Here is a 20483-nt window from a genome sequence, read left to right as displayed (position 1 = left end):
GTTGAGTATCTCCTCATGTAGATAATCTCCTGGCAATCTGAAATCAGTTGACACTTGTGTGGCAGCTCATAAGAGGTACTGGAAAGGAATGGCCGTGGCTCTTTTCCTCACAATTCCTCCTCTCGACAAGGTAACTGGCTGATGCATGGTAGCAATGATTTGGCATACGCTGACGGTGGGCTTTAGAAGCATGTTTCCCTCTGATTTAATTTTGTCATTAGGCTGCTGCCAGCCTCCACCAGGCGTCTTTCCCCTTTTCTTCACAGCATAAAGTGTCTGTTACCATCCCTTGGGCAGAAGAGTATTCCTCCTCCTCTGACAGAGGCATAAATCAGGTATTCCTCCCTGGTCCCAGCATGTCCCGCATGTTGGAAAGGAGGAGTTCCTTCCTCATCCAGTTGGCGGGTTATTGCTGAATGGCAGCAACTGGCATAATCAGTTGGCAATCACCAGTGATAAAGCCTTGGCTTTCTGGCCACTGAACCCTTCAGCTCCTTAACTGGCACAGCAGGAGGCTGTGCTGTTGCAGAGTGTTGGGGGTAGATGCTTTTGCACCTGTTAAGAATCTGGCTTCTACATTAAGCTTGTCACATGAGAGTAGTTCCACCATGCCACGTGAGGCTCTGCCTGTTGGGAGTTCTGAATAGAAACTCTCTCACCAGCGGACAGGTGAAGTTGGAGTAACTGACTTCTCCCCCCCCCCGTTTGTTGTTGTGTCCTTACTTCTGTCCTTTTTCCCTGCTCTTCCCCCTCCCAATTCTTTTTAGCCCCTAAATGAGAGAGACAAGGGGCTCTCCTAAGGGCTGAACTACAGGGCACAAACACCCCACGAGATCACTTATAACTTGCCTTCATATAGATGCTTGCAATACGTGAAGTTCAAAACCATGCCAACTATGGTACAAAATGGACGCTTTAAAAAGACCATGTCTGATCCTTGCTTTTAGTTAGCTATGATAAAAATCAATCTTACTGTCTACTATTTTGTTTCCTTTACTGTATGTGAAAATCAGAAATCGACCGTTGAATCCAGTATTGGAATGGAACACCTTTTATCAGTAAAGCAACAAACCAAATATCTGCTTAAGGGAAGCAACCTAAATATTTACATACCAAGTTGTTTCTTATGCAGCATCTGCTGCCAAAATAAGATTGCAGGTGGCAATCCTGTTTGCATCTTAAATGAAAATCTGTTTGGTATCTTATTTAAGTGGATATCTGTATCCATTGCACTGTTCCTTTTGGCATAATATTCAATTATGGTTCTGTTGTTTTGTATTGGGCTATTTTGTACATTCCTCTTGTTTGTATATGTTTAGTTTAAAAGATTTTTAATAAAATAACTGCACAGAAAAAGGAGGGAGTCGCATTTGGCAAGTAGTACTTTTGTGAAGCAATTACTATGGGGAAGCATCTGTTGCAATTCCTTCTGCATGTTATGTTCCATGCCAACACTTGAAAAAGAGCTTGGCCTGTTTAAATGCAAAGGACAGGAAAAAGGAAGGTGGGGCATAATGTTTTGTGTCTGGTTTTGTTTGGAGGACAATACAGTATTCATGAGGTTTTTCTACAACCATAATTGACACTTATGCACCATGAAAATCATCTGCAGAAAATCTGCAGAATCATGAAAGTCTAAACACTTATTTTTAAAAATCAAAAACCTCTAGTCCTCATGGCTGTGAAGGAAAAAGTCAAAGGATTTCAGCTACTGAGTCTAAAAAGAGAAAATTAGGGCAGAGTTCCAATTGTCAAGTATCAAAACTTACTCAGTTAGCACAAATCCCAATCCTTTCCATGGCTTCCCCGTCCCTATGTACCCATTCTCCCTCCATCCACCATTTTTCCATGCATCCCAGTCCATTTCCCATATCTTTTTCTTTAAACTTTACCTGAAAATGACATTTTCAAATGCTGTGAAATCCTAAGAGTACAAAATGAAACTTGCAAACTTGGGATATCCTGGTGCTGTTGTGGTTACCTCTGTGTTGTTGTCTTTTGCTAGGTGGGCCCATATATCTTCACTGGCAACTAGCCACTAAAAGTATAGAGGACATAAAGGCCACCCAAGCATTATTACTGGAGGAACCTTTTAACAGCCCAGAGGGGTCAGCCACAATCACACCCAATCATACCCAGTTCTTCTAGGGAAGGAAGTGCGGAATTATCATATTTTACTCTCCCAATCTTTAAAGGGCCAGGAAAGGCAATGACAATACATGACGGTGCTGTTTCTGGCCCAAGAAAAAAAATTGACTGTGGGGATACTTTCCCAGTGGCAATTTTATAGTATCAGTGCAAGTAGCTAAGTCTGTCTGTCTGTTAAGGACACAGTACTGTTGTGGTATGTTTTAATAAGTCCTAGAAAGGTGGCTGGCTTCCAGCATAAGGCTTTCCTATCTTAAAATAGATTCAGGTAGACATCTTTACAGATGTGACTGATGGTAGCATACCTCTGAGCTGCCCTCATTGGAAATACTAACACTCAGACTGTCTAGAGAGCGGGCAAGGTTATTAACTTCAGCAGGAAATGGAAATTTGCCCTTAATATACATTCAGCACTGAATTGTCTGTGGTGTGAAGCTTTGAAGATTACCCATGTAAAATGAGAAAATGATCTAAATTTAAAACTATCCTCTGTACAGTGGAAAGTAATTTTGAAGGCTCCTCTTCTTTTTCTTTTTCTTTAGTGCATTGAAATCTGCCAACATTGGGTATATTAATTTAGGCTTAAATACAGAGACTTGTGTCATCTTAAAAATGGTTAATGAGGTGGAAAGCACACTGCAAGGAATAAAATGAGAATTCTGAAAATGATGCAGGCTGCTGGCTCCTGTGATATTCATTCAGGATGCCCACAGACCACACATCCTTTCAGTGATGTCTTCAGATTGGCTTTTAGGCAGGATGCTCTGTCTACTGTGACAGACATTTTGAACAAAGTCACGCTATTGGCTTTTCAGTTGCACAAAACACATGTTCCAACTGTTCATATTACCAGGGACTGTCCCTGTTTGTTGATACCCAGTCTGTATTTTTGTCTTTGAGGGATATTTTGGATATCATTTCAACAACAATAAAAATGTAGGTATAAGTTGTTAGAGTAGCCATTCACATTCTCTGCTGGACAGTCTTGATCCTGTCATTGGCTTTGTGGGTGTTTTTTATTCCAGTTTTTAGTTGGGGAGATTAGATTGAAATATGGCAACTTGCTCAAGGTCACCAAGTCCATGCAATAGCTAGGATTTGAATCTAGATCTAGTTTAACTCTGAGATAATTGCCATATGACATGTTAGAAATATGATGTTAGTGGAGCCCTGCAGTATTGGCAAGGCAATCCTGCAATTGTTTCGAAATACACCCTCATTGCTCCAAGCACTGCTTGAATCCATTTTTATATTTCTGCATTGTGCATTCTGTTTAAATAACAAAAGCAGCTTAACTGTTAGGTTCATAGTTCAAAAGAGGGTTGTTGCCTAGAAAGGGTTAGAAATGCTCCCTTATTAACTATTACAATTTATAAGGTATGTAACATTTTCATACTTGCTTTTGTTCCTAATAATACTTAACATTTATGAAATGCTTTTAGAGTGTTCAAAGGCTTTCCTGTATGTTACCTTGTAATCCTTATAACAGGCCTATAAATTGGATTAGTAATTCACTAATAGGCAAAAAACCTTGCTGTTTAAGAATGTACCTATAGCCCACAGCTATTTCTATCAAACTTTAAAAAGCAGGGAAATTGGGCAGCTATAGTGAATGCACCAGGGGAGCAGGAGGCCTGAACTCCTCTCTGAGATATTGGACTGCCCTACAAAGTTGTCAAAATGCAAATACCATTTGGGTTGGCCTTTCACAGTCCAATCCACTTCCTGTGTAGCTTGGAAGAATTTGGTAACATGTGCCTCTGAGCATATGGTGAGTGGTGGCCACACCTGCAATCAGCCCAAAGAATAGAAAGAAGACATGTGCTGTGCTGATCTTGTTTTAGCAGGGAGGAAGCAACATTATTAAGTGGCAGAGAACATGCAAAAGTTCCCACATTCAATACCCAGCATCTCCAATTAGGGCTGGGAGAGATCCTTATCTGAAACCTTGTCAGTCAGTACTGAGCTAGATGGACCAATGCTCCGACTTGGTATAAAGCAGCTTCCTATGTTTCCTATACTCTACAGGATAAACACATAAGAAATATGCTTGAGACCCTTTCTTTAAACATTGTGCATCTTGCAATCTATATTGCTTTGCAAAGTATCAGCAGGTACTACCTCTTCTGCTTTAATCTCTGAATGCCAGTCATAGGGCTCACTGTGACAGATTATACACTTAAGAAGCAACTGTGTGTTCTGAGATTCTTAAACCTGACTTTTTAATTTGCTACTGCACTACTGGTCACAAACAGAAAAACCACTTGGCCACCTCATTAGTGTAATATGGTATTACACTAACTGCAAATGTTTGATGAAGATCTTCTGTTCTCTGTGAAAGATGAAGAGGAAAATGCCTCTTCCCTATACAGCAAAGGCTTTCAGAAAAGTGGGAGGCAGAGGCCAACACAGCACTAATTTCAGATGGGGGCTTCAACACAGGACTAATTTCACATAGTGAGTGATTGAGATTTAAGATTAAACAACCAAGAGCTAAATTCAAGATTAAAGTGTTAAAAACAAAGAGTCGCATCAAATCTCAAAATAACTACAGCAATGTTATGAGCACAGGTCAAACAGCCACACACACTTCAAACAAAAAGTATTTGAGCGTTTGTCATTTATAAGCCCATTTAAGGATTTATACCACCAGCATCAACCCAAACACAAGAAGCCCTTATTTTTCTCCCATGAGTGGGAAAGCAATGATCCCTCCACCCATTGCCGCCCTGGGCTCCTTCTTGGAGAAATGTTGGGATATAAATTTAATAAATTAAATAAATAAATGCTGCTACTACAGTCAATTTAAAAGTTCTTTTCAAAAAAGAAAAAGAAAAAACACAAAACCAAGAGACTGAACAACACTGGACTACACTTCAGGGTTGTCATACACAACTCCCTCTCAGCCCCCCCCCAATATCTGTACAAGCCACGCTAGGCTACTTTGCAGGGCTGCTGTAACCTATCCAGAAACTATATCCACCCATCCCCACTGCTGCACTATGCATATACTCATGAGTGTGTGTGTGTGAGAGAGAGTGAGAGAGAGAGTGAGAGAGAGAGTGAGAGAGAGAGTGAGAGAGAGAGTGAGAGAGAGAGAGAGAGAGAGAGAGAGAGAGAGAGTGAGAGAGAGAGAGAGAGAGAGAGTGAGAGAGAGAGTGTGAGTGTGTGTGTGAGTGTGTGTGTGAGTGTGTGTGTGAGTGTGAGAGTGTGTGCGTGCATGCGTGCATGCGAGTGCGAGTGTGTTAAGAACCAAGAGCTAAGTTCAGGATTAAAGTGTTAAAAACAAAGAGTCGCATCAAATCTCAAAATAACTACAATAATGTTATGAGCACAGGTCAGACAGCCACACACACTGCAGACAAAAAGTATTTGAGCTTTTGTCATTTATAAACCCATTTAAGGATAGGGGTGTGGGAGGTGGCAGGGTGATTGAGCCAGCGGAAAGAGCAGGCTGCAGGAGACAGTGGGGTGGGAACACACACACACACACACACACATCACCGTCACTCACGTCCATTCTGCTGCTGCCTTCTCCGTCATCCTTGTCCTCTGGTTTTCTCCCTCCACTGGCCATTTCACTCCTTCTCCCTTCCTCCCTCTCTCTCTCTCCCCTCTCTCTCTCTCCCCCCCTCTCTCTCTCCCCTCTCTCTCCCCTCTCCCTCCCCCCTCTCTCTCCCTCCCCCCTCTCTCTCCCTCCCCCCTCTCTCTCCCTCCCCCCTCTCTCTCCCTCCCCCCTCTCTCTCCCTCCCCCCTCTCTCTCCCTCCCCCCTCTCTCTCCCTCCCCCCTCTCTCTCCCTCCCCCCTCTCTCCCTCCCCCCTCTCTCTCCCTCCCCCCTCTCTCTCCCTCCCCCCTCTCTCTCCCTCCCCCCTCTCTCTCCCTCCCCCCTCTCTCTCCCTCCCCCCTCTCTCTCCCTCCCCCCTCTCTCTCCCTCCCCCTCTCTCCCTCCCCCTCTCTCCCTCCCCCTCTCTCCCTCCCCCTCTCTCCCTCCCCCCTCTCTCCCTCCCCTCTCTCTCCCTCCCCCCCTCTCTCCCTCCCCCCCTCTCCCTCCCCCCTCTCTCCCTCCCCCCCTCTCTCCCTCCCCCCCTCTCTCCCTCCCCCTCTCTCTCTCCCTCCCCCTCTCTCTCTCCCTCCCCCTCTCTCTCTCCCTCCCCCTCTCTCTCTCCCTCCCCCTCTCTCCCTCCCCCCTCTCTCCCTCCCCCCTCTCTCCCTCCCCCCTCTCTCCCTCCCCCCCTCTCTCCCTCCCCCCCTCTCTCCCTCCCCCTCTCTCCCTCCCCCCCTCTCCCTCCCCCCCCCTCTCTCCCTCCCCCCCCTCTCTCTCCCTCCCCCCCTCTCTCTCCCTCCCCCCGACTGTCTGGCTCTCCATTTCCTCCCTCGTGCTTCCTCACACAGAGCATGAGGGAAGAGCAATGCTGACCAGAAGGCCAGTGTGAGTCACATGTCTGTTGCCCACCAATCACAGGAGCAGAAGACTTCTGCTTCCTCCAAGTAACTGGAAGGGGAAGGGGAGGGGGAGGGGGTGAAATGAAAGAACTCCTGGTTTCTAATGCGCCTGCGTGACATTATAATCCACGGTAATGCATTTTTTAATCTGTTAATTAAAAACAAACCATGCCGTTTTTTTTCTTTAAACCTACTAAAGATGAAGGTCTGTGTTTGGGGCAAGCTCTGGGATTTGATTAGAGATACCTTACAGTCATCTCTGAGTTTTAATGGACGACAACAGATTCTGAGAACTTCTCAAGAAAAAAGTCCAAACGGCTTCTTGTTTTTCTCTCTCCCGTTTTTCACTTTAACCTGTGAATTCTCCGGGGGGGGGGGTTGTGTATCACCAAGAAAACTTTCAGAGTTGTAGAGCAAGCAATTCTGAATCCAACAGTATAAGACTTGTAAGTTTCTGTTTTGAATTGGGACTATAGAAAGCACCAGAAATGTATGTGTGGGGGGGTATTTTCATTTAACATGGTGGAACGCGAAAAATCCATACTGACTGTAGTATACAGCCACTCTCATGGCTGTATAATACTCTTCTCATATTGCAAATTTGAGGCTGAAAGAGTGGCTTGTCTGGTTAACGAAGAATGCTAAGCCATTGCTCGTTTCTCCACAATTTAATTTGTTTTCCAGCTTCTCTTGCCTTTTTAGTGAACATCTCAGGTGTGTAATCAAACCATCAAACTATGACCGGATCATGAATTGTTGGCAGTAAACAAATAGTTAAACTGCTGGGTAGAGTTTACACACAACACTAAGATGTGGTTTAGTAAGCCAGACCATAGTGAGTTCATGGAGTTCATAGCCCTGGACTTATTTATCCTTGCCACAATCTTGTGAGCTAGGTAATGGTGTTTTCCCATTTTGCAGGAGGCTTGACCAAGGAAACCCAGTGGGTTGATGGCCGAAGCTGCAGCTTTAAATTGAGGGGAGTTTCAAAACTGGGGTGTGCTGATGGCACAGGAGACTGAATTTCAAAGTAAAGGGAAGCCCTTGGTTGTTCCTAAGTAATGCTCTGAACCTCCGAAATTGTCAAAGTTTCCACAAGAATTGTATGTCCAATGAAAGTCAGAAATGCAGTAACTGCTAGCAGTTTCACCAAGGAATTATCCAAAATACATATCTTTCTCCCATTTTGTTTTTTAAAAGACATCAGAAAAATGTTTACAGTTGCCCTGGAGAATGTTGACATTCACCTAATATTTTCAGACACTTGCCTGATAATTCGACAATAGTCAGCATGCCCTCCTGAACATCAGCAGTCACTATGTTTCTGACCTACACTGGAATGTAATTGCTGGAATACATGTTAAAATGTTGTGCAACGGCAGAGTTAATTTGGGTTAACTTCTGTAATCTCTTTGCAGGTGTTGCACTGCTGTACTTGCACCTGTATGATGTATATGGAGACCCCTCTTTCCTTCAGATGGCTCAGGAATATGTGAAGAAGAGCCTTAGTTGCCTGACAAAGCGATCCATCACCTTCTTGTGTGGGGATGCTGGACCTCTGGCAGTGGCTGCAGTGGTATACCACAAGCTAAAGAATGACAAACAAGCAGAAGATTGCATTGCTCGGTAATGTCTCAAGGGTATTTGAGCTGATGTTCTTCTCCACACTAGGATTTACCATCTCAGCTAGGATAAACTGTAATATCTGGGGAGAAAGGCAGTAAAAGAGCTTACTCAAACACTATTTTCATGAAAACACAATAATGTTTCGGGGAAGGATGTAAATAGAGGTATCCTTTCAGCATGCAGCACCCATTATTTCAGCCCCAGTAAAACCAATGTATTCTGTTGCTAATGTAACTGATTATTGTCCTTACATTTGGGAAGGGGTGTTAATACATTGAATTGTAAAATGCGTATTGAATTACTATTTTTGACCAAATATATGGTTAGTTCCAACATCTGGGAAGAGCAGCAAAACTGCATTGTTTTTCCATGAATCGTATCTAGGTCCAACTGTGCAATCCCATACATACATACTCTGAAGTATGTCCTGGTAAGTTCCCAGGAATTTATTCCCTCAAAGCCAAAAATACAGACCGGGTATCAGTTGTGTATAGCATTGCAACCTAAAGCGTCTCTGTACTAGGTGTAATTCGGTTAGGTATGTTATTTATTTAATACACATGTGCCACAGTTCTGCCAGTGCACTTAGGGCATTTTACAGTTTAAAATACCGACATGCAGTTTAACTGACGCAATACAAAAGGGAAAAAGGCTGGGGAGAGAAGAGGAAAATATGCATATTCAGCTACTTCTACTTAAATGATGTGACATAATTGTTTATGACGGGGTGGAGTGAGTACTGAGACACACAGTTCTGAGAGAGGAGGTGGTAAATGGCAGTTGGTCCCAGCTGGGCTTTGCTGCCTTGCCTTTGTCTCTTTGGTAGTCTGGTTAGCTTCTTGTGTTCTTTGGATTCCTTGTTTCACTGATATAAATGTGCACATCACTCCAGGTGAACCATGAGAATAAGAGCCTTGGCATCTGCTACATGTCTGGGCCACAGTCCCTCAAATACAGCTGGGGTACAACGCTCTTTAATTTTATTTGGGTTGCATAAAAGCCATTGATATGATTAGGGGTTACACTCTTGCTATATTTCATGAATTTTGGTCCCTATCCTTTGGGTATAAATAAATTTGGGTATAAAGAAAGTTCATTTTGTAACTAAAGCTATTTTAAACTGGTTTCCATTTGGGCAGTGCATTATGATGTGCATTGTACATCATCTTTATGTATTCCTCATATTCATATTTCCTGTTGTATTATCACATTCATTTAAATATTCCCTGTTGCATACATATCTTTAATATGCATGCCAACTTACTGTCCCTCTCCCCAAATTGGAGGTATATTCAATTTGTCATGTTGTGATCCTGCAGATTTTATACTGTTATTCTGATGTGACTCCATTTTAAGAATATTCACACCAATACAATCCCACTCTTTGTTTCGTTTTGGAAATTGCTCCTTTGTTCCTTTCACATTAACTTCTCTTGCATTACAGAGTAGAAGTTTAGTCTAATCCCACACTGCCATCTAATGGTATTGTGAGAGTAACAGCACTGAGATCACAGAATCACAGTGTTTGGAAGGGACCATAAGAGTCCTCACAGGGACGGGTTTTCTAAACCATCCTGAACTGGCAATTGTCAAATATGTGCTTTGTTTACTTTTATTTACTTCATTTATATCGCTGCCCCATAATAGGAATGTAAAACGTCAAAGTAAGGACATCTTGATATGTCATGTTTTGACATGTTTTCTTGCTATCAGTCCTAAGCATATTTTATCCAACATAGATTTGTTGTCGCTTGTACTATCCCCATCTTCTCACCCACCCCACCCTCCAGGAGTACTGGTCCTCTTTGTGGTAGCATACATCTGAAAACAGTGACCATGTCCCATTATAATTCTCTATTCTCTAATCAAAGCATTCCAACTTCCTGTATGCTTTCCCCATATATGATTTTGACACATTTCTTCATCATGTCTCTGAATACTCACTGGTATGGGTATGACTTTAAAATTGGACAAGTGCGCCAACTGAGCTATGAAACACTGCCAATTGCAGTGTTATGAAATATTTCTTACTCCTTGAACATAATCCTTCTGTTAGATGCAATCCAAGTGAGCATTTGTCGCTTTATATTTTTTTGTCTCTTCGTTTTGTGGCCTAGGCCTAATATTTTATATTAATCTCTGTGGAGTTTCATTTTTTTCCTGAAATGTATTGAAATGCTACAAAAAGAGGCATGTTGGAAGCAATGAGCAAGTCATGTTTCCTTCATTGGCTGTTTCTCTTTATGATTTGACCACTTGGACCCTACTGAGCAGTCAATTAGGAAGCCTGTCTTTTGGTGAAAAACATTTCCAGAAGATCTACCTGAAGAAGACTCTGTTTGTTTGTGTGCATTTTGCTTAGTTTTACTTATATCCAGGATGAAGGCTGCTTCAAATTTGACTTTTTATCAGTGTAGCTGTTGTCTTCTGTCTCAAAATCCATAACTATATATTTTTAATATACATCAGAATGATTTGCATTTAATTGGCAAACAAGTAATGCACATCTAATTGGTGAAAAATGGCATAATCAGTACAGTGATTAAGATTGAGGCCTTGAGATCAAAAACAGCCCTTAGCATAAAGTATTTTTTTCTCGTTACTTATTTTGTAAAATGAAGAATTCCGTTTGTTTTTTAAATGCTTTTTCCATAGGGACATTTCTCCATTTTACCCTCCTGGTAATTTGTTTCTCTTCTTCATGTCGATCTCAATTCTATTTCCTTTTCAAGTGACTGTGACTAGAACTAAAATTTATACCAGTCTTCCCCAACCTGGGATTTCAGATACACAGAAGAATATAACATTCCCCTCCTTCCCCAGAGCAGCAACTTTCCACAAAGAGGCCTTGTTCTTACTGAAGTAGTAAACGTACGTGTGCACTGTACCACTTCAGGTTGCACGTGGGGGCTCACATGAGTGAATGTTCCTCTAGGCAAAAAACTCAGTGTACATAGAAAACAACTGTGTCCGAAAAAGAGTGCGAAACTTCCTGATACGCCTTTTTGAAAAAATCATTTATGTGGTGTGATGGGATATAGCCTGACACAGGTTTACGCATCATGGTACGATAATGGTTCTCATCCATAACCTGGGCAGGTTCATCAGCATTTTTAATTTTAAAAGGCAGTTGGTCCAGTCAAGCTGATGAAGGGGGGCTCACTTTTTCCCACCTCTTGTGCTGCTGCAGCCAGGTGAGATTTTCCTCTGATCACTAGCTGGGGGAACAAAGAATGGTGATTGCAGGGGAAATCTATTTCCTTCATGCCCTATAGACTTCCTAGAACCAGTTAGCTGATCACTGTGGAAAGCAAATGTCAGACCAGATGAACTGTTGGTCTGATCCAACAGGGGTCTTCTTACCTATGTTGTTAGAGTAAAAACAACAAGAAGTAGTGCAGTAGTAACTAAAAGGTAAAGGTAAAGGTGTCTCCGCACTTATAGTGCGAGTTGTTTCCGACTCTTAGGGTGACGTCTTGCGACGTTTACTAGGCAGACCGTATATATGGAGTGGGATTGCCAGTTCCTTCCCCGGCCTTTCTTTACCCCCCAGCATATGCCGGGTACTCATTTTACTGACCACGGATGGACGGAAGGCTGAGTGGACCTCGACCCCTTTTACCGGAAATTCAACTTTCTCCTTCCGTTGGAATCGGACTCCGGCCGTGAGCAGAGCTTTGGCTGCGTTACCGCCGCTTACCTCTCTGTGCCACGGAGGATCTTTGCAGTAGTAACTAGAGCTGGGAAATTTTTGAGTGTTCGATTATGTTTGATGTAATGTTGCAAAGCAAGTGGACAGACCCTTCCCTTTATGACCACACTTCCTATCCCCTAACCCAGCCTTTCCCAACTAGTGGGCCACCAGATGTTGTTCGACCACAACTCCCATCAGCCTCAGCCAGCATTGCCAATGGTCAGGAAAGATGGGAATTGTGGTCCAACAACATCTGGTGGCCCGCTAGTTGGGAAAGGCTGCCCTAACCCTTTTTTTTAAATCAAAATTTATATACTGCTTGATTGTAATAAACCTCTAAGCAGTTTACAAAAACTAAAAATTTAAATCTTTCCTTGTCGCTCTCTTTTCCTGAGTACCAAGAGATACAGAATACTACTTGCCTATCTGGAAATAATAGTCTTTAAATATGATCCCAAATATTGTAATTGTAGTGCTTTACTTCTGTGTAATGCTCCAAGCAAAGCTATTTATCCTGCTTTATTAAAATATTGAATGATGTTAATTGTCCAAGGATAAATGTTCTCCATATGCCTTTTGTCCAGCTTTGGCTTTGCTCTGTGTCCCTTTTGGACTACGGTTCCATTCCAGGTTTCTCTTGAATTTGCTGATGCAGCTCTGAAAAGAGCAAATATGAATTGCTGGGACCACGTTGACATTTTTGAAACAATGACTATTGTCTCTGGGAAAGAAGACAGAGGAGGAACCTATTTTCTTTGCATCCACCTTTACAGTTTGACAGGGAAAGTCACCCAATACATTTGTGAACAACAGTGAGAAGCAAATACTGTGAGGATTCATTTGCATCTTGAATGATTGACCTACAGAGCTGCAGAGTTGAAAATTGTCAATCACAGTTCATGCTGCAGAGTGTCCCCAGTCTTACTAGGTAGTAATCATCTGAAAGTGGTAGAGGAATTCTCTAGAGCTCCCTGGGACCCCTGTGGGCTTTGGTGCTTGCTTACGAGGTTCCAGAGTTCCAACTCAATCATCTTGTCGGAGGAATGGCGATTATTTGGATTGTTACACTTGGATTAACTTGATGGTGATTTTATTTTGGCCCAATATTTGTCATTAATACACCCTAAATAGTTTGCTGAGAGTCATTTGTATGCAAGTTGTTAAATAACTGTTCAATTTCTCTTCAGATGCCTCTGTTTTACGTATTTGAACAAAGCATTTACCAGTGTTACTTATAAAGGCCTTTTGATCATTATTTTAATTAATTATTTTAATTAATTTATGAAAAAAACGTAGAGAAACACATGAGAGATGTCAGTGCTGGTGTCTGAAAAAAATTCCCACCAGCATATTTATTGCTGTAGTGATTTCTGTGTTGAATGAATCTGTATCAATGTGACAGGCACGTATGGAATGTTTTATGTGAAGTTGCTTGGTGATAAGTCTGTGTCCATTCCATTTTATTTTACAAAATTTCTAGACCATTTTTCATTAAAAATCTCAAAGTGGTTTACAAACTTTTAAATGAACCTTCTTTAGAAGTTTGGTTTCTGTTCTTAATCGTTTGGTGGCTCACTGTTCCTTTACTGAGTAGCTGTTACTGGGATTGATCTCGTAGTCTCCTAGTTCAAAATGCTAAATGGCAGCAAAGCTCTCCTCCCCCCCCCAAAAAAAATCCTGATTGTCTTGTAGAGAGGTGGGAGTGGGAAGCTGAAAATAGCCCTTACATCTTTATTCTAGTTTTTACTTGCTTGTGATTTGGAGAGAAGTGACCGTGCAATAGCACCAACGTAAGCCTGGATTTACACCCAAGGAGGGGGGTAATATAAACTTTTTTGTTTAGAATAGCCCGGACAAATTGAAAACTTTGCATATCACTGAATATGTGTACTGTGTGTATGTATGATTACCGTTAGATTTCGATGGGTAAGTCTCATCTGAATATTTATCTTTCAAGCTTGCTGCATCTGCCCAAACTTGATCCTCGAGTTCCTGATGAGATGCTTTATGGACGTATGGGGTACTTATATGCTTTGCTATTCGTGAACAAGCAATTTGGAGAGGAAAAGATCCCTCAAAACCATATCCAACAGGTACTGTGTCCACTTCTTCTTGCTCCCTAAGCTATCACAGTATCCATCCTATGTGCCTCGTAGTTTCCTACAGTGTATGCCATTGACACCACATGTGAAAACAGAAGAATGTGCTAGCTGTGAGCCAGGAAGTCCCTGGTTCAAATCCGCCTCTGCCATGAACTCACTAGACAACCTTGGGGTCCTGTGTCTCATCATTACTCATCTATAATTTGGAAATTCTAATGCTAATCTCCCATACAGAGTTGATTGTTTAGACTCGCTTTATGTAATGCACTAAACAATCTTATCCTTCAAACCTATGAGGAAAATACACAGCATTCTGTACTACATCCATGGGTGGAAAAAGTACCATTCTGCAAGATAAGTCTGATTATGAAGATGGGAAGTTGCTTTATACTGAGTCAGGCCATCATGCTCAAGTATTGTCTGCACTGACTGGCATTGGTTCTCTTGGGTTTCAGACAGAGACTGTACCTGGAGATGCGTCATATTGACACTCAGACCTGTTGTGTACAAAACCTGTGCTCTACCACTGAACCATAGTCTGTATATTTTTCTACAACATAATTCCCCCCCCATTTATCACTATTTCTAATGGTGCCCCCATGTTGCAGATTTTTAGCCATGCATCTTTGAAAAATATTCTGTAGATCAAAACAGCTTGCATATCTCTTAGGTATAAAATACTTGGAAGTATATGGCTTCTACTCTGTCCCTGGTTATTTTTAAATTCACCATTTTGAAGCATCTATTTCAGAAAAGGGGAAAATCTGAAATTTACTGCTTTTCTGAAATGAGCGCTTCAGAATTTTGCCATTGGTCACTTTTTTTTTTAGGTGGAGCTGCCATTGGTCCCTTACTTCTGATTTTCCCTGCAGGTCTGTGAGGCAGTTGTGGCGTCTGGTGAGAACTTGGCCAAAAGGCGGAATTTCACAGCTAAGAGCCCAATGATGTATGAATGGTACCAGGAATACTACGTAGGAGCTGCTCATGGCCTAGCAGGGATCTATTATTATCTCATGCAGGTGAGAGTCATTCTTCAGTGTAGGAGATTGTATGTCTATCTCTTAGCAGAAGCCAGACATCATGAATGATATGGTTGTGTAAAAATCTGAATATTGAAAATATTTATTTTTATAGGAATTCTGTGCTGTTCCAAGGATGGTTTATAGTTCTAAACCAAAAGTAAATAACATTTAAAACCTGTTTACAATAAAGCCACCAGAATCTAAAAAGAGCAACATAAGAATCTCATGGAGCTAAAAACCATTTTGATTAAAATGCTTGGGAAAAATTAAGCGGTCGTCATCTGGTGCCAAAAAGACAGTGTAGGCACCAGATGAGCATCTTTGGGGATAGCATTCCACAACTGGTGGAGAAGACCTTTTCACTGTAACTGCCTGCTGCAGCTCTGGTGACAGGGTCATCTGGAGAAGAGCCGTTAATGAAGATCTTCGTGTCTTGGCATGTAGATGTTAGGGCAGGTGACCCTTCAGATACTCTGGTCCTATTAGGCAATGAAGAGCTTTAATAGTAAAATCTAGCACAGGAACAGGCGAGGACTCACTGCAGTTGGTGAAACATAAAATGATTGCAATGTCTGGTCCCATTTAGCAACCTTGCATCAGTATTTTGAATAATCTGCAGTTGGTTTGGTCTAATCAGGCAGCTACCAGAAGTAAATATAGCACTCTGAAGTTGGTTAAAAAGCAAAAGATGCAGAAGAGGCAATCGATCCCTCCAGTAACAAAGCTGGAACAAGCAACTTCAAGGAGGGTGAACTCCCAGCTTCACTTCAACATCTGTGTTGTATAACATTTCTTTCCATGCATGAGGCTGAAGAAGCTGGGGGAAGCTCCCAAGTAGCATCTTTCTGACTGAAGCAGTACTTTATCCTCAATTTAATATAGTGCTTGTCTGTATCTCTCAGCCTGGCCTTGGTGTGAGTCAAGCAAAGCTGCATAATGTGGTCAAGCCAAGTGTGGATTACGTTTGCCAGCTGAAGTTCCCATCCGGCAATTACCCCCCATGCATTGAAGACAATAGAGACTTGCTGGTTCATTGGTGTCATGGTGCACCTGGCATTATCTACATGCTTCTACAGGCCTATAAGGTAAGCAGGGGCTTTCCTGAAGCAAGACGGGCAGTAACAGTACAGAAGCCTAGCAAGCTTTCATCCCTCCCTACAAGGAGATTATAATATTTCAATATAATAACCCAACTAAAATGGAAATTAGACTTTTACAAATGATTCTTGAAGATGTCCGCGTCATGCATCCTGAATGTGGGATGTTCTTATTGCTCAGGGTTGGCCATGTGTCCTGTTCGGTGGCAGTTGACTAATGGTGACAGCCAGTTGTGACTTAAATAATGGCAGTGCTCCTTCCATTTATCACTCCAGAAGTCTTTGAAGGTAAATGCACAAGAACACAATGACTTTGCCAAGTGAGCAAGAGCGAGAGGCCACTCCTTGATAAAAGAGCTCATTAGCAAAAGCATGCCTGAGACCTCCCTGTCCCAAACTAGCAAGATGATGCAGGGAGTTGCCGTTAATTCAGCAGGGGTGAAATGCTTCTTATCTTTACAGGTGTTTGGGGAGCAGAAGTACCTCAGTGATGCCTTGCAGTGTGCTGAAGTGATTTGGCAGTGGGGGTTGCTGAAGAAAGGTTACGGGCTGTGTCATGGTACAGCTGGCAATGCATATGCCTTCCTGGCTCTCTACAACCTCACTCAAGAGATGAAATATCTCTACAGAGCCTGCAAGGTAAGCAGAAGCATGTACGCACACACACACACGAAAGAGCAGGAGAACGGGGGTGTTTTCCAGGCATACCTCATAAGTCCTCAAAAACAATTTTTGGATCAAGAAAAGTGCGTATTAATATCTTGTCAGATGAAACTAAGCCATATCCACTAACTGAATGTTGATTCTTGCACATGACAGAATCATTGGATCTGCCTTCAAAGGCTAGCAAGTTGGGGAGCAGGGATGATATTCAACATTTGTCATACTCGGAATAGGCACATTAAATAAATGAATATAAGTCAATTGATGTCATTGAGTCTACCTTTACTATGGCTAACATTGGGCATCATGGGGGGAGGGCTGCCTTTTTTAAAAAAGAGTTCATAAGCTTCCAAAAAGAAAGATTGCATGTTGCCCCTGGATCACGAGCTCTGAGTTGCCTACCTCTGCTTTAGGGTTTTCCCCAAACTTAGGAAGACATAAACCGTGCTAACATTTGGAAAGTTGGCCACTTGCATGTTGCAAAATCCCTACATTGAAGGCACAGAGGTCAAACATAGGGAAAAATCAACTCATTTGAAATGTGGTGTTGGAGGAGAGCTTTGCGCATATCATGGACTGCGAAAAAGACAAATAACAAATTAAACCAGAACTGTCACTGGAAGCTAAAATGATGAAATTGAGGTTATCATACTCTGGATACATCATGAGAAGACGTGATTCACTAGAAAAGACAATAATGCTGGGAAAAACAGAAGGGAGTAGAAAAAGAGGAAGGCCATACAAGAGATGGATTGATCCCATAAAGGAAGCCACAGACTTGAACTTACAAGATCTGAACAGGGTGGTTCATAACAGATGCTCTTGGAGGTCGCTGATTCATAGGGTCGCCATACATCGTAGTCGACTTGAAGGCACATAACAACAACAAACATAGGTCATAGCAATTTTAACTGGATTACCTGGTTTTTTTGAAACTGTCATAATCTGATTATGATGCTTAATGTGTTGTAAGAATTGTGGGGGAAATTGTGGTCGGTAAAATGAGTACCCGGCGTATGCTGGGGGGTAAAGAAAGGCCGGGGAAGGAACTGGCAATCCCACCCCATATAGACGGTCTGCCTAGTAAACGTCGCAAGACGTCACCCTAAGAGTCGGAAACGACTCGCACTACAAGTGCAGGGACACCTTTACCTTTTAGTGCCTGCTGGCATATCTGAGGCATTATTCTGTAGTCCCTCAACCAGGAGATCGTTAATGCAGGAATGTGCCCTTAGTTTTAACTGTTTTCCCCTTTGTTAGTTTGCAGAATGGTGTTTGAGTTACGGGCAACACGGGTGTCGGACACCGGATACTCCATTTTCTCTCTTTGAAGGTAATCACTCTTTTGCTTTTCTCTGTAATACTTTTCAATTGTGAATGTATCAGCTTCACAGTTCTCCCAGCCAAGCGTTCTGCATCTGCTCACTAGACACACATGGTCAAAAATAAGCACATGTGGGGCCTGATCAGATCAGTTGATCATATTAACTTGAAGATAATACTTCTAGCAAAACACTGTAAAGAAAGTAATTTTGTCACCTTTGGTTATGGTAGGCCTGGCTTCCTTTCCTCCAGTGCTTTAGGCTGAAGCTATCAGTAGCTCAGCTGCGTGCTTGGCTCTTTCTCGTGCAGAGCTGAAGCAGGCAAGGGAAGCCAGATCTGTCACTTGTCCTTAACTCCTGGCTATCTTATAGTGTCTATACAACATTGGGACTGTCCTTTCATGTCCTTGGATTATATTAACAATGATGATAACTAAGCATTATATTCTGTGCTGCCCTTCCTCCCAAATGGGAGCCCAGAGCATCATACAGCATCATTAAAATACAGTCAGTTTTTTAAAAAAAATCACGTTAAAGCCAATAATCTCCCTACAGTCAACAGCGCCTAACTCAAAACTATAATAGCAACTGCTAGGTCCCCAGGTCAATTATCTCCCCAAAGTCCAGGCAAACAAATGTCTTTAGCAGATGCCTAAAGGCTGCCAGCAAAAGTGACATACATAGCCAGCAAGGAATTTCATAACCGGAGTGCTACCATTAAGAAGGCCCTGTCTCATGTAATTTCCCCCCTGCCCCAAGCTGTTCCTACCGATGCAACCACGAGCAGGAAAGTAATGCTGCACGTACTTTCTCAGTCATCTGTATAACAATTCTGCAAGATCAGTGGCATCCCAAATAATTCCAATATTGTAGATGGGGATGCTGAGTGAGAGTGACTTTCCTGAAGGCTACCTAGTCAGTTCATGAAAGAAGTGAAAGTTTAGACCAGGGACTTCATGTTTCACAATTCTGTTTCTTGGCTCCTGTGCCACACGAGCTTTCATTACAGAGTTCTGTCTAAATAGCCTGCTGCCTCTAGCCACAGAAATTCTGACCATAACTAGGCTACATTTGCAGCTAGACTGCCTTGTCCCACCCATCCGTGCTACTCTTATTTGGAATTGCCTGTGCTTCTGCCCCACTTAGACTGCCATTCACTTTGGTTTTCACAACAATTAATTTTATTTATTTTATTTAAGAGACTTGTATACCATTTAATCATTCACAGTTCTAAGCAGTGTACATGTAAACAAGGCATGCATAAAATGAAACAGTAAAATCATAAAACCAATCACTACCTGCTGGAACAAAAAATTCTTAGTCATACGCTTCAAATTAGGCAGCTAATTCTCCAGGATCCAAACAAGCCTCTAAAGACTTTACTATGGACTAGCTGGCTGCTGCTATGTAGAGAGAAAGACCACAGGTTCTGCAGGGTCCTTCATACGTGCTGCTATAGAGCAAGGGTATGGTACCTGTGGCCCTCTAGATATCAAGTCCCAGCAAGTATGGCCAGTGGTCAAGGATGATGTGATCTGTAGGGCAGCAGCATCCGGAGGGCCACAGGTTCCCCCCTCTGCTATAGAGCTAGGGAAATACCACATCCATTATTCTGTAAATAATGGTTATTGTCTGTCTTCTGTCTCCTCAGGAATGGCTGGAACAATATATTTTCTTGCTGACCTGCTGGTACCAACTAAGGCTAAGTTCCCAGCTTTTGAACTATGAATTCCATTCTAGCAGTTACTGACATGAAGCTTGTTGTACTTCACATCATTTGAAAAGGCAGATTAAATGGCTATAATCTCATATCTTGGCTAACATGGAGTTTATCAATATTTTACATTCTTTTCAGTGTCTGGTCTGCTTTTTTGAAGGTTACTAACCTTTTTATTACCGAGCATTGTTTAAGTTTATAGTCAAACTGGCTATTAAAGCAGACAAATGTACTATATTTTGTTGGAGTATTTAAAATTGTTGCTATTTTATGTGTCTTATTTTAAGGGAAGAACAGTTTTCCCCTAACTGATAATAATGAAACTTGGTTAATGTTTTTGGAAGATATAAAGGATAAAATATATGGAACCTGTTAGTCTTGGTTCTTTTTTTTTTTAGTAGATACAGGACAGATTGTTCATCAGTAGCCTTTATATCTGGCAAGAATGCTTATTTATGACTCACCCCCAGGATGTTGCAAAGGTTATAGGTATGACAGGAATGTACCAAAGTCCCATCATTCTACTTTCTAAGCAAAGGTTCTGCTTGCTTCATCAACAGCCAGTGCATAAACTTATAATCCAGGAACTAATAATGCAGTTTCTTCAGCAAATGCTTTAAGATCTGTGGCAACTTGGGTCCAACAGAC

General features: G+C 42.1%; 1 protein-coding gene across 4 annotated transcripts in view; it reads left to right on the top strand.

The window, feature by feature from the left end:
• The window catches only part of LANCL1 (LanC like glutathione S-transferase 1), a 48683-nt gene extending 28756 nt beyond the window's left edge, over window positions 1–19927 (top strand). For all 4 annotated transcript variants that reach the window (XM_061607677.1, XM_061607678.1, XM_061607680.1 and 1 more), the window contains 7 exons: window positions 8011–8218; window positions 13870–14005; window positions 14887–15033; window positions 15939–16121; window positions 16596–16772; window positions 18057–18129; window positions 19770–19927. In XM_061607677.1, coding sequence (XP_061463661.1) covers window positions 8011–8218; window positions 13870–14005; window positions 14887–15033; window positions 15939–16121; window positions 16596–16772; window positions 18057–18129; window positions 19770–19846 — 1001 coding nt within the window. In that variant the 3' untranslated portion in view covers window positions 19847–19927. The remainder of the gene's footprint in view (window positions 1–8010; window positions 8219–13869; window positions 14006–14886; window positions 15034–15938; window positions 16122–16595; window positions 16773–18056; window positions 18130–19769) is intronic.
• The last annotated feature ends 556 nt before the right edge of the window (window positions 19928–20483 follow it).

The sequence above is a fragment of the Rhineura floridana genome, chromosome 2 (genome assembly GCF_030035675.1).
Source record: "Rhineura floridana isolate rRhiFlo1 chromosome 2, rRhiFlo1.hap2, whole genome shotgun sequence".
In the NCBI taxonomy this organism is placed as follows: domain Eukaryota; kingdom Metazoa; phylum Chordata; class Lepidosauria; order Squamata; family Rhineuridae; genus Rhineura; species Rhineura floridana.
Note: the sequence above shows the minus strand (reverse complement) of the source record. Positions and strands in the feature narration are given on the sequence as shown.